This window comes from Trichosurus vulpecula, chromosome 5 (assembly GCF_011100635.1).
Source record: "Trichosurus vulpecula isolate mTriVul1 chromosome 5, mTriVul1.pri, whole genome shotgun sequence".
NCBI lineage: Eukaryota > Metazoa > Chordata > Mammalia > Diprotodontia > Phalangeridae > Trichosurus > Trichosurus vulpecula.
Genome location: NC_050577.1, coordinates 294,719,764 through 294,734,133, shown reverse-complemented (window position 1 = coordinate 294,734,133; position 14,370 = coordinate 294,719,764). Strand labels below are relative to the sequence as shown.

At 48.4% G+C, this 14,370-nt stretch overlaps 1 protein-coding gene across 1 annotated transcript in view; it reads left to right on the top strand.

Annotated features, from left to right (window-relative positions):
* MYH9 (myosin heavy chain 9) overlaps window positions 1-14,370 on the top strand; it is an 80,727-nt gene that overhangs the window by 24,843 nt on the left and 41,514 nt on the right. Inside the window, exons 2-3 of the mRNA XM_036760448.1 lie at window positions 6,155-6,506; window positions 12,849-13,005. Coding sequence (XP_036616343.1) covers window positions 6,174-6,506; window positions 12,849-13,005 — 490 coding nt within the window. The 5' untranslated portion in view covers window positions 6,155-6,173. The remainder of the gene's footprint in view (window positions 1-6,154; window positions 6,507-12,848; window positions 13,006-14,370) is intronic.

Genomic DNA, 14,370 nt, shown 5'->3' with positions numbered 1-14,370 from the left:
GCTTCCTTATCTGCTAAACATCACAGAGAGGTTGGAATACTGCTAATGGAAACAAGTCTGAACTCCTTCTCCAAGCAAACAACATTCCTGAGGTGGGGGTGCTAGCCAGGGCCCTCTCCACCATCCCCTTCCCCACCAGCCTCCTGAGCAGCTGCTCAAGCCCCTCCTTCCCTCCCTCCCTCCCACTCTGGGGTGCAGGAAAAGAGCCTGCCACCCCCTTCGGCCCCTACCTTACCCGACCTTTCTGGAGAGCTGCAGGATGGAGCCTAAGCCCAGAAGCCCTTTCAGCAGGGCGGCCTGGCCTAGCAAGTCCGTTATCATCTTTGGGCCTGCAGGCAACCCTACCAGATAGGTTAGGCATTTTGGCAGATGAAGAGGCTGAGACTCAGAAAAAGGGACTGGGTATGTTGACATCATTTTAACACAAAACGAGCAAATTATAAGGAGAAAGGAAACCAGCCTTTCTTGCTTAGTGGAATGGAGAAGTGAGGGCAGAAGCCACTGGTCTTATCAATGTATAGGCTTTTGGACAGAAAGTGGGTTTCCAGCATCCTTAGATTTCATGACCGCCCATAAATGATTTAGAATCATGGGATTTAGAGCTCAAAAGGATCTCAAGTCTAGTTGAACCCTGGGGTTTTTTTGTTGTTGTTTATTTTTGGGGTTTTTTTGGAGGGGGGGAGGCAAGGCAAGTTGCATGACTTGCCCAAGGTCACACAGCTAACAAGTGTCAAGTGTCTGAGGCCAGATTTGAACTCAGGTCCTTCTGATTCCAGGGCTGGTGTTCTGTTCACTGCTCCACCTACCTGCCCCCTCAACCCTGGTTTTAAGAGAGGAAACTGAGGGGAAGGGGGGCCACTAAGAGACTTGCCCACAAGGGCAAGCTCATAAAGGCTGAACTGGGACTGTGGAACCCCAAGCCCAGTGTTTGTTCCATTGGCCCATGTGCCCCAGTGCCTTAATGCCAAGAATCAACCAGATTGGGAGCATTCCTATACTGAAGCACATTTGGCTGAGCAGATCATGGGGTCACCTGTGGCTCTCAACTTTGAAATTGTGCCCTTTTTAGAAGCCTCTTGTTTTAAACCACATACATCCTCAGTCTTGTGCACTACTCTCTCTCCAGTCCCAGGGAGCTCACTCTCTGATTTGAGACAGCATGGCCATGCCTCTGAATAGAGAGAGTGGGGGGTCTCTGGATTATTTTATTTAACTGTTTTTAAGACACTTACAGATTTCCCCTCCTGGACTGTTTCTTTCCAAAAAGAGATGTTTCTCACAGTATAAGGGAAAAGCAAAATTGCCCTCATGCATGGTGGGATATGGAGTACCAAGTCAAGGGAGGGGGAGAAGTGTGTGTGTGTGTGTGTGTGTGTGTGTGTGTGTGTGTGTGTGTGTGTGTATGTATATGTATTGGGCTGGAAACAGTTTTTTGGTCAACTCAGTTACTTGAAATTGCATCATTTCCTGAAAGTCCTAATTTAGCTTCTGGTTGCATCCTGCTCGGTTATGGCCTAAAAAGGCAACTGGTTTGGTTTCTTGGAGTTGGAATTCTCTGCAGGAAGCCGAGAAGGGGCAGTGAGAGCAGAGCCCTTGCCTTGGCCAGCCAACCCTGTTACAGTTAAGGCAGACAATGAGCATTTTTCCTTCCCCGGCCATACTTGCATGATTGTCACTGCTCTGTTAGCTTCACATAAGCAGGAGTTGTTTTCTGACTTTGGAAAGATTTTCTGATATGGGGGCCCCGCTCCTTGCAGCTCCCCCCCCCCCCAATTGGTTCTGGCATGGAAGGGGACATGGTGTGAAGGCAGAGCCAGGAGCCAGCTCAACATTTAGGAAATTCACCTCCGCAAGAGCCTTTTTATATTGACCCTTTTAATTTTCACAAAAGCTCTTTACCATGACTGGTTTATCCACCGGCACCTTTGAGGGTAGGTAGGCATTAAACAATCTGGTATAGGTTTCCTCATTTGAGTAAGTGGATCATTGCTCAGGGCCCCAGTGAGTCAACAGCAAGGGTGGGGATATGACCCTCCATAGGCCTGGGGCATGTTGAACAGTGACTGTTATCTGTGAATTTGAGAGGTTCATAACTAGCTGAGCCAGCCCTAAATAGAAGCCCTATTATTGCTTGGAAAGCCACTATCCCAGACCCAGGGCCAGCGTATTGATCTTGGCACCACTTGGGGTCCACGTCATGCCATTCAAGTTATTTGTTGCTGTGTCCTTGGCCTGGCAAAGTCCTACTAGGCTGTTTAATTAAGTTCTGATTGTGGCAAGCAAGCAGAGACTCTGCGAATGTCCTTTGTTTTGCTAACATTCCTTTTGCCTCTTCCCACTAACAGGAAGGGAGCTCTTTTTGCTTTGTTTTCTGGAAACTGCCATTGAGGCTGGGACCCTGAGCCCTGGGGAGTCTGGGAGGATGGGCTGTGTCCCCTCCCTCCTCTTACAGGATGTGTAAGTTTCAGGCTCTAGGCCTCTGTTAGATTATCAGGAGTAAACAATATGCAGGTATTAGGCCTGTGGCTCTTCCAAGGCTCGGAGGAGGGGAGGGGAGGGCTGTGGTGGGGCTCCAGGGGCAGGAAGCACTGCAGAACCCTTTCCCTTTCCCCCCTGTTTATAGCTGACTTAGGATTTTTATGGTTTTCCAGGTGCAAAGTACTTGGATGAAAGACCAGAATAGTTTACTCCAGTTTCTAGACTAGGGAGATGTGATGGAGAAGGCAACATGGCTGGACAGGTCCTTTTTTCATCTGTGTTGTAGTCTCATGCACTTTAAGAAAGCTGGCATTGGTGTTACTGGAATGTAACCCTGTTGGGAGAGAGAAGCCTTCCTTTTCATAGAGGCTACTTACTGTATATAGCGACTTCGGTCCATACAAATGAGCTCCCTTCCCCTCCTCCTGCCTTCTCTCTTCCCCTCAGCCTATTGAGATCACAGCCCGCCATTCTTCAGGGCCTGCTCCAATAGGGCTTTCTCCTCGCTCACCTCAGCTAGTAGTTTTTCTCATAGACCCGTCCTTGAGGATTTGTCCACTCATGACATCTAACTAGAGCCCAGGTTTCACTACTGTGTGTTCACCAAGCACCTAGCACACAATGCCATACACATTGTAAATGCTTGATTGAAGTACCTGATTACACACATCATGGCAGCTGGTTTCCTACCTTAGCCATTAATGTTGACCAGTGACCAAGGAGACATTTGCTTAAGTTCTGTAGAGAGACCCTCCTCCCTTGGTGTGTAGGGAGCTGAAAAGACCTAGCCCCCACTGCCCCCAGCAGCAGTCCACAAGGATCTGTTAAGCACCTGCTTGAGTCATGCCCTGTGTGAGACCTTGGCAGTGTCCATCTTGAGAGACCGAAAGCTCCATGAGACAATTGGGGCTTCTTTTATTAGAAACCCATTTAATGAGCCCAGACACATGACTTTGTTGGTCCTTCTCACTCTCCCCTCCCCCCCCCCCCCATCCCATTAGACTTTCCATGGCTTCCAATTCTGGAAGCATTTGAAACAATACTGCTTGAGATTTGAATCTGGACTATACTCTCCGAATTGGTGTGGAGGGACAAAGTGTCCTCCCTCATCCTGTTTTCAGCACATTAGACATTCTTAGGTGTTCCTAGATTCTGCTGCGAGGTCAGACAAGCTCAGAGCACTAGGGGCACTTGGAGCAAATTCGTTTGAGCCAGAGAAGCGGTTGGTGGTGATCTGGGGTATCACCACTCCTGTCTGGCTGAGGGAGTCGTGTGCTTGGTCACAGGTGTAGAACTGGAGGGCCCTTCAGAGGTCATGTGGTCCTACCTGGGGCCCAGGGAAGTTAAGTAAGCCATCTGCCTAAGGGCATACAGGTGAGCCTCCTAGTGGCTACTGGTGCTTTTCCCACTGGACCATGATGCCTTCTTAGTATGGAGGTTCAGGTCACAGAAAGGTGAGGCTGATTGGCTGGGACGCCAGGGTGTTCAAAGGGGCTAAGGTTGAAGTTAGGGTGGAGAAGACAACACTGAGCCAGCTGCTCAATTTGTTGGAACAAGAATTAGGGAACAGGGGATGTGACATCTCTTCCAGGTCCCCAGATGACAGGGGGTATGAGAGAGTGGTGCCAGCCTTAGAAAATGTGCCAAGAGATTTGTCTTTAGGAGAAGCAGTAAAGAATTGGAGCCAATCATGGTGCTAGAGGTGGGAGGGAGGGGAAACTGAGGCGTGGCCTGCCTTATCTCCCACAGGTGGTGGAGGCCAAATTCTGACTCTGCCTTGTGCCATAACTGAGTCCCAAGGGCATGCTGGGAGGGAAGGGCAGAAGAGGATGAATGATCCTCATATCACAGACTTAGTAGCATGTATTATTTAATAATAATAATAATAATAGCCAATATTTATATAGCATTCATTACATGGCAAGCCCGAGCTAAGCCTTTTTCACACATTCCATCTGATCCTCACAATAACCCTTGGATGGAGGTGCTTTGATTATCCCCATTTTACAGTTGAAGAAACTGAGAAAGACGGTTACACAGCCAGGAGTTGTGTAGGCCCAGGGCTTGATCCACTGTGCCCCGGCTGCCTCTGCATTAGAGCTCCCAACAAAGGACCTTGTCCAGCCCTTTGATTGGACAGCAGAGGAAGCCAAAATGACCTACTGCCTTTGGTTTCATATGTGCTGCTATGGTCAGAGCTGAGAAGAGAACCCAAGTCTCTTGACTGTGGCCGGCTGTCAGACCGTCTGTGTTGGGTAGATCTTTTTAGATATCAGAAGGAATTGGAAAGCACCCAACTTCATTCTGTTGTGTGTGGGTGCACATACAACTGTCTAGGCTATAGACTGATCATTGCTTTCTCTGCGTACTAGGGTGGCCTCAATGATACGTCTGTTAAGCTCTTAAGCACCACTCACATAAAACTTGTATTGTCTCCACATTTGCCCACTGCCCAGTTCACTGGACTAAAGCGTATTTCTTTCAGGCGTAGGCTTGTGTGGATCTTCCTGACTGATTTTGAATCTGGGAGTGAATGAAATGATATCTTTGTTTTCTTCCCAGGCTAAGGAGGCTCAGTGTATGACTGCAGTATCAGCCCAAATAAAGGATTCCAACATTTTAAGTTTTCTGGTTAATTAGAACCAGCCCTCTTCCTTTCCATCCTCTTTTTGGTTCAAAAAATTTCCTAAAATGATCTGTCCCTATTGGAGATTCATAGTCTTGGTTCTTACCTAACAATATTTTAAATGAAAAGCCTGAAGGTGCAATTTAGTTGTGAGCTATTATTCTGATGACCACAGAGGCCCTTTCTTTAAGGAAAAAAGAACTTAAACACAGGCTGGCCATTTGAGGATGACCCTTAGGGACCAGGCTGGCCTCTTCAGGGGTAAGATGTGCATATGAATCACGGTTTGCTTCTTTTGGCTTCAGAACCATGAGACAAGGCCTCTGTGAGCCTCACGATGTGGCCTGGGAGAACATTGCAGGAGCTGGGAGGGGCCGCCTTATCTGATTTGTACAAAAATCTCAGGAATTGGTTTCATTTTTCAGTCCATACCTCTCAACTTCCATTCAGAAAGAGCTCTGTATTCAGATCTGAATGTTATTTATGGGTTGGGTGGGTTTGGGGGCTTCAGTATGTTCAGCATAATTTATATTTCTGACTAAGCGTCCTTCTGAAAATGAATGTTTTCATCCTTCACTCCACTTTCATCTTTCTGCAAGCACATCCTTACTCTGAATTGTACAGCAGATCTACTGTGATCTGATCCTGACCAAGAGCTAGACTTTGCTTTATAAGCTAAATATCTCCAGTAGCTTCAATAGCATGTGCTTCTTTCTGTAAAGGTAGAACGCAGAAAGATTCTGGTTAATTGAGAGTTTGCTGTACCATGAGGTGATTTTTTTTCAGGAAGGGACCTGGTGGAAAGAGCCCTTGGCGTTGACCTCCATCTGAGGCTGGACTCCTGACCTCATTGGGTACCCCATGGGCCACCAGATTCTCTGAGCTAATGCTTACTGTACCCATCTCCCAATATTGTCACAAGGACAGTGGTGTGTGTGCTTTTTCAAGTGCTGTGGAAATGTGAATGATCCTGTGAGCCTGTATTAGTAACTGGAGCTCAGATGGATGCTGCAATATCTAATGTCTTCCTTTCCTCCTTCTATTTCGCAGGTCCTAGCTAGCAATCAAGATGGCCCAGCAAGCTGCTGATAAGTATCTCTATGTGGACAAGAACTTCATCAACAACCCATTGGCTCAGGCCGACTGGGCTGCCAAGAAGCTGGTCTGGGTCCCTTCCGAGAAGAATGGCTTTGAGCCTGCTAGTCTCAAAGAGGAAGTGGGTGATGAGGCCATCGTGGAATTGATTGAGAATGGGAAAAAGGTCAAAGTGAATAAGGATGACATCCAGAAGATGAACCCCCCCAAGTTCTCCAAGGTGGAGGACATGGCGGAGCTCACCTGCCTCAATGAGGCATCTGTGCTCCACAACCTGAAGGAGAGGTACTACTCAGGGCTCATCTATGTAAGTATTCATGCTGAAGCCATTGAAACATGGGGCTGGTGAGAGTGGCCCCTGTGCACCCCATAAGGCCTTGGGGCACCCCACAAGGAATGGGGAGGGTGCTTGGTCTTTGGCATTAGAACTCTTTGTGGAATGTTGGCAACAGTATCCTTTGGCAGTTAACAGGAAGCGCCTTCCAAGCCAAAAAAGCTAATAAGAAAGGTCTTCCCATTCAGCAGCTGGTTTCTTTTCTCCCACTTTGGGGTCAGGTGGGCCTGCCTGCCCGTGCCACCAGCCCGTCAGTCCCCTCTCCAGATAGGTGGTCCTTTCTCACTGTGGGCCGGCAGGCTAATTTCTCACGAGCATCATTTGAGTGGACAGCTCTGTTCAAGTGACTCATCTCAAAGGAGCAGAATGACCCTGGAATCATAGGATTAGCTGCTCTCTGCTTCCAGTGTTTCATTTTTCAGATGAGGAAACTGAGCCCCAGAAAAGGGAAGTGATTGGTCTATTGGATAGGATTGGATGTAATTTGTCTCAGAAAAAAAAAAACCTAAATAAATAAATGAAAAAATAAATTAACAAAAGAAAAAAGCACTATTGAGCTCTCGTTTGAAGAAATGGGGATGTCACATTGTCCTTGGCAGTATGATTTCTCTAGGCTTTTCGGTCTCTTGTCACTAGGACAGTGTTCTCAATGGAGAGCTCGTCGTCAGTCACTCTTAGAACAGTTATTAGCCTCAGATAATTCTGATCTGTAGTCTTCAGATTGTGGAGCTCGAGGGTAAGGGACTTGAGGTGTCCTCTACTCCAACACCTTAATTTTCTTAATATGGAATGTGATAAATGAATGCCTTTGTTTACATGTCACGGCTGCCTTCTGTAACAGACAAAGACATCCAGACCTGGGGTGACAGCCAAGCCTCTCTGGGCCTTTTCCCTTTGAGACAGTCAGAGTTGGAGAAGGGAGATGATAAGATCTGGGAATTGCCCGAGTCTCCCAAGGGGCTCCCAGGATGGCGTCCGCATTCTGGTCCCAGCTCTGCCTCCTAGAGTGGTGGGACTTGGAGCTGAACTGGCTTTTACTTTCTCATCTACAATATGGGGGTGCTGCTGGTTAGTCTGCGTAATTGCAGTGGTTGTAGAAATAGAATGTGACTTCTGACTTGGAGAGGTCCAAAGGGGACTTAGGCTGCCGAGGGAGCCATATGAGCATCGAGCCCTGTAGTCTCAAGGCTGACCCCTCACTTCAAAGTGCTGCATTTTGTGCTTGGACCTTTGGTAATTAATTACTCCTTAGTAATGAGCCTAAGTAGTTTTGTCCCTTTCAGATGGTAGAACTGTGGGATGGTTGGGCTGGAATCTCCTCCAGAGGTAAGTAACTCTTCCTCTCAGGGTCTCTTGGAGCCAAGATCATAATATATTCACAGTATTAGTAAATGGGAGAATGTTTGAGCTTGAAGGGAGGCAGGTAGGTGGCACCACAGTGCACAGAGCACCAGGCCTGGAGTCAGGAAGACTCCTCATGAGTTCAGATCCAGCCTCAGACACTTCATAGCTGTGTGACCCTGGGCAAGTCACTTAATCCTGTTTGCCTCAGTTTCCTCATCTATAAATGAGCTGGAGAAGGAAGGAAATGGCAAACCACTCCAGTATCTCTGCCTGTGCTTCAAAGAGCTTAAAGACCCTCTAGTCCAGTCCCCTCATTTTACCAATCAGGGAACTGAGGCCCAGATAAGCTAAGTCTCTTGTCTCAGACTAGAGTATCAAGGTGTGGACCACAGTGCTTGCCCTGCAGCACCTGGCGGTGCTGGAACCACGGCTGTATACAGACAGGACCGGTGACATCACCAGCATTCTGGGCAAACCTGGAGAGAGTGGATGAGTCCTGAGGCACCCAGTTGGGACATCGGAGCTCTCAGACTTCAGAGCCACCCCTGGGTCCCTAAGAGGAAAGAAATTCTAGGGCAGGCCTGTGCGGGCTGCTCATAGCTGGCCAAAGGATTTCATGCGGCTTCTCCATTTTTCACAGGCCACCCAAGTGGGCCACAGGCTGCACAGGCCTGGTCTAGAGTTTGCCATGTGCCTATGCAGCAGATCCCAAAAGTCTTATTGCAGTTTTATGCTTTAATAACTTCAGAAGTATTAATGCTACAGGCTTACTGAAAATAGTACAGAAGACAAGGGTAGTTATTAAATGTTAAAGTACTGGTGTATTTCTGAGATTTCCCATAACCACCATCTCGGGCTGTACATCATCGTAGTCAATTGCAAACACTGTCATCATTTGGTGCTGTAATAATAATAATGACCCTACTGTGTGCCAGGCACTGCGCTGAGTGATTTATCACTGTTGTTATTAACAACCATGGCTAACATCATGTAGCACTGAGTCACGGGCCGGGCTGGGCACTGCGCTGAGTGCTTTGTGAATCTCAATTGCGTCTCATTTGATCCTCAAAAGAACCTTAGGGGATTGTTGCTCTTGTCCACTTTTTTTACAGCTGAGGAAACTGATACAAACCAAGGAGGTCAAGTTTCTTTCTAGGGTCACACATGCATTTGAACTCAGGTCTTTCTGATTCTAGGCCCAGAGCTCTATTCCCCTGCACCACTTGGAAGGAATATATTTGTGACCCTAGCCTTAACATCATCCCGAGAGGGAGGTTTTGATGCCTACATGACCATTTCAGTGTCACCCTGCAAGAAGAAGTCTCATGGAGATATATCAGGTGACCAAGGCCACCAAGCAGGAGTCCTCTCTGGAGTCAGAGTGTCCTGCTGGACACTCAGATCCCTGGCTCAGGTGGGATTGGGGTCATGAAGAATGTGCACTGGTTGGTTTCCATGGCCCTTGGAGTTGGTGGTACTTTGTGACTAAGTTCTAATTGGGCTGTGAAGGCAATGTGAAAGTTTGGTGCCCCGTGGGTCTTTCAGCTTTCAGCTCATTCTCACCCTTCTCCTGGGCAGCATCAGTCTCATGGATTTGGTTTAGTGTGAATCTTGGCACCTCTGCAAGTCTTGGGTGTTTCTGTGAAGGAATAATCGGTTGGAAATAAGGCTTTTATGTGAAGATTATCTGCCACATTGGGGACAGCCACAGGTGGTCATAGCAGAGACAGAGTCAGCCCCTTTTCCTTTGTCCCTTGGCCTTGACCTGTAGTCCTGTAGCCCAAGGCTGACGAAAGCTTCAGTGGCCGAGAGTTAGGGTCCTTAGAGAGGATCCTAGGAGGAGACACACGTTCCTCTTCTACTTGGCCCCCTCTGCCTGGCATCTCTCTGCAGATGAGCCAAGAAATGCTCTTGACTTACGCTGTAATGGAAAGAGTGCTGGGTCTGCTCCTGACTGTACCTGTAGGGATACCCTCCTTGCTAAAATGAGTAAGAACCCTGCCGCTCTCTATTCCATGATTCTGTGCAGCCCTGCTTTCTGTGGGGCAGGAGGGGACTATAGGACCTGTGAGGAGTACCTGGCTCCAGCCTCTTCCTTCTGAAGGAACAGCAGGTTGGGGATGGCTTCTTCTGGCTTCTTCTGGCCTCCAGAATTTCTCAGACCCTTGTTGTCATGGAGGGTTTTTCTTTGCTAGCCACAGGCATTCAGATGCTGTCTGGGTGCTATCCCCTCTCCCTGGTGTCCCCTAGATTTATCTTGAAATAGAGATACCACATGAGTTCTTCTGCTTTGGGCTCCACCCTAGATGACCTTCAGCCTGTTGGGAGCATCCTCTGGCATGAAAACTTTTGTCCAACTAAATATTTGAGGGGAGATTCCATCCATTCGTTTCCTCTCCTTTTCCATGAGCTGTGGTACCCAGTTCCTAGCCTGGCCTAAGCTGTCCTGTAACTGTCCTGCCCCAGAAAACAAGAACAAGCCAATCCACATGGACACAGGCAAAGGAATAGAAGGACCTCCGGGTCACACAGTTACTAAGTATTGAGTCACAAGGAGAACCCAGGTCTCAACTCCCCAAGTACAGCGTTCTTTTGACCAATTCTAAAGTGTTACGTTGACAAGGAGACTACTGGGGAACTGGGCTACACTGTCTTAGTGTTCCCCCTCACAATTGACTGGCATTCCTGAACGCCATGATTACACACCTAAGGGAAGCCCTGATGCCACCGTGGCTCCTAGGATTTCACACATGCACAGAGGCCATGAGGGCCTCCTGCTCCCCCTACATTGCTTGGAGAATAAGGCGACATTGCTTTTGGAATTCCACAGCTAAGGCCCTCTAGGAAGTAGCGCCTCTCAGGGCCCACACACCCAACACTGGTCTGCATTCAAAAGCACAACTGAGTTCAGAAAGGGCCAAGTGTGTTTGGCCACTCCTCAGGGAGAGGAGGAATGGATGTTGGACCCTCAACTGTACTTATTCCTGGGGATAATCAGTCATTTGTTTTCCCTCCAAGTGCTCTCTTTGCAAGGGCTCAGGAAAGCACCACGCAGTAGAGATGTGTTGGGATATTGCTGGTATCCAGGATTCCTCCATTAAGGGAAGGCCTGAGCTGGTGCTGGGGGACCCAGCCCTCCCTACATTCCTTAGATTTAAGGTTTCCTCAATAGACTGTAAAGCCAGGGACATGTTCCACAGGAGCCTGGGGAGCAGCTGTGAAATGCTCATGCCAAGTGCTAAAGGCCCACGGTTCCCCATTTGGAATGTGGTTTAGACAGATGTTCTAGGGGTGAAGAGTGGGTTCTAGGTTCCCCGCACTCCTTTCATCTCATTAAAGGGTTGGCTCAAATCATGCCCAGCTGAAAGACTGCCCCTTCGGTGGGTGCACGGTGGCTCTGTTCTTCCAGGGCATGCAGGAGCCCTGGGTGGTCAGTGCCTTTACGCCTATACAGACTCACAAGAGATCTGCTCCCATTGTCAGGGCCATAGAGGCCCTTTGTGTCCTCACAGGCATAGTCCCAGCCCTCCCCTGAAAATGAGTGGGGGGCACTGAGGGGGGTATTGAGTTAGTCACACCTCTCACAATGCCAAGAAAGTACATTTAATAAAAACTCCCCAGGTACTGTAATAAGGGATCGGGGTTTTGTAAAATGATTGCTTATGGAAAAGGAGAAAGAAATAAGTGAATGGGACAGCCTCCCCCAGCCTTGATGCCCATCGTGCCCACGGGTGCTCCCAACAGGCCAAACTCATCTGCAGGAGAGCTCTAGCAGCTAAAGTCACATGGATGAGCCCAGAGAGAGGGGCTGGCAGCAGAGGAACCAGGCGTGAATGACAGTGGCTTGAAAAATGTCATCCAGTGGGAACTTTGGAGCCAAAGTGAACTTTGGAACTGGAGTAGAGGTTCTCTTGGTTGGCTCTGTTCCCACAGAGCCACGTGATCAGGGCCAACTTGCCCTTCTAGGCCTTTGTCTCCTTGAATAGACTGGTGGATCTGGAAGGTTCTTGTGAGTCCACGTTTTTCAGCCTGGAGGCAGGGCACCAGATTTTTGGAAACAGGAATGTGACTCAGTGCTGTTAACCTAGACTGTCACGAGCACCCCCTGATACTGGTCAAGAAATGCTTCCAGAACATAGACATCCTAATGAAATGACTGGCCATTGCAGCTCCAGCCCAGTTTCCTATGAACACAGTGATTCACTTTCAGATGAGAGGCCTGTTATACCAGGTTGGTGTTCCTTGCTTTACAGTAGCACTATGAGGTAGCAGGTAGAGTTACGGAAAATTGAGTTCAAATCCTGCCTCAGGCACTTTCTAGCTTTGTGACCATTGGCAAATCATTTAGTCTCTGAGCCTGAGCCTCTTCATCTGTAAAATTGGAGCAGTAGCTTTTTCCTCGTAAGGATCACGTGTGTTAATCCAAGTGCTGTGTAAGCCGCTGTTCCTTTGTACCAATCGATTGCACTGTTACTTCTGAAGCATGTGTATGATGCTCAGGTTTGCACACCAGGATGGCGGCAGTCACATAGACTGCAAAGGACTGTGGATCTGACTTGGGGGATGAAGCTGGTACCAGACCAGTGCTGGCTTTGAACATGAGCACCTGAGCTGGGCCAAAGAACTCGGGGAGGTGCCAGATGCTGCATCTTTGCACATTAGGCTAGTCTAGATGCACCCGTCTTCTTGGGAAGATGGCAGCCCGTCATCGGAGGACTGGACTTGGATCCAGAACTTGGGTTCCAATGCAGGCTTGATCCCTGTTCTCCATGGGCCTGCCTGCCTCCTAATGTTTAAAATGGGGCCCAGAATTCTTTTGTTCACAGTGTTCCTTTGAACTTTGTTAGCCTTGAAAGCACAAGGCATGTGGTGGTGTTCTAAAGTCTCAGGAGAGTCGTACTTTGCTGTAAATAAAATTTGGTGAGGCCTGCAGATGCTTGTCACTTACTACTGTTCTTTTCTTTCATCCAGACCTATTCAGGCCTGTTCTGTGTGGTCATCAACCCTTACAAGAACCTGCCCATCTACTCGGAAGAGATTGTGGAGATGTACAAAGGCAAAAAGCGGCACGAGATGCCCCCTCACATCTATGCCATCACAGACACAGCCTATAGGAGCATGATGCAAGGCAAGTAGTCCCAGGAGGCTTCCAGGGCACCATTCACCTGGTCAGCCACAGTCACTGGGCTTCAACCCCTCTTGTCTTTCTCCTTCTGCTTTCAAATAATGACCCTCCTCCCTTCCATAAACGACTGATGGCTAAGCAGTACATCATGAGAGGTCCACAAACCAAAACCAAAGTGCCAGGCTTATGTGCTGAAAAGATCTCCAGGTGTTGTGGTTTCTAATGCCACTGATAGTATTTTAGCCTACGTGTTCCTTCATGTGAGAGCTTTCTAAAAAGCTGCCTTCAAGATTTTTGCTGTCATGACCTAAACCTTGCATGTTTTAGGGTTATGTAAAAGGGATACTTTTTTCTTTTAAATGTAGTAGCTGGGGAAGGGGAAGGTCTTTGCTGGTGAGCCAGGTGGCTCATTCTTCCCTCCATGAGATCCAGTCCCTGCTGCTGGGAAGCTTCATCTCATCGTTTCATCCACATGCATTTCTCACTGAACATTCCCACTGTCTGGGCCCTCATTATGCTTCTCCTATACTGGAAAGGTTGAATTAAGCACCTGCTATGTGCTGTTGGATGCTGTCAGTATCTCCCTTTTACAGCCAAGGAAACTGAGGCAGACAGGTTGAGGGACTTGCCCAGGATCACTTAGCTTATAAATATCTGAGACCGGATTTGAACTCAGGTCTTCCTCATTCTAGTCCCAGCTTCTCATTTCAAATCCACCACTATTAAGCATCTCCTATGTTTTGCCAGGGTCTGAAAAGGCAAAAATGAGGCAGCAGTTCCTACCCTCAAGGCTCTTGTGTTCTTGTAGGGGTGGGAGGTAGGGGCTATCGTAAAGGAAAGGTGGTTTGAGGAGGGAGGGAGGAAGCGAGCCAGCCCTGCTTCTTGTCTCTTGCCACTGATTCAGACCTGACTGTGCCCCTTTGCGGGCCATCTGAAATCCCTGCTTCTCCCGGCACTCAGGCCCTCCCTGAGCCTGATTTCAGCCTCCTCACACTCCTCCCTCTCAGGGAGGCCTGGCCTTCTCTTTCCCTCTTTCATGCTTTCATTTTTCCAGCACCGTTCCCCTTGCCTGGAGGCCCCCCTCCTACAAAACCCTTCTGCCAAAACCCCTCCCCTCTTTGCAGACCCCCTTTTAAATGGTACCTTGATTTCCCCCCCAGCAAGTCAGAAGTGCATCTTTCTTGCTCAGAACTCTGGTTATACTGTGGTTCTGTCTCCCTTAGGCATTCTGGTTTGTGGTGTTCTTGTGCTTCTTAAAGTCTGGGCCTTAGTCATTAGCAATGGCTAGAATTCCCTGCTCCCCACTATCCAAGAGCCATATTCTACCATAGGCTTTATGGACAGATGCTCTTTAGTGTTTGACTGACT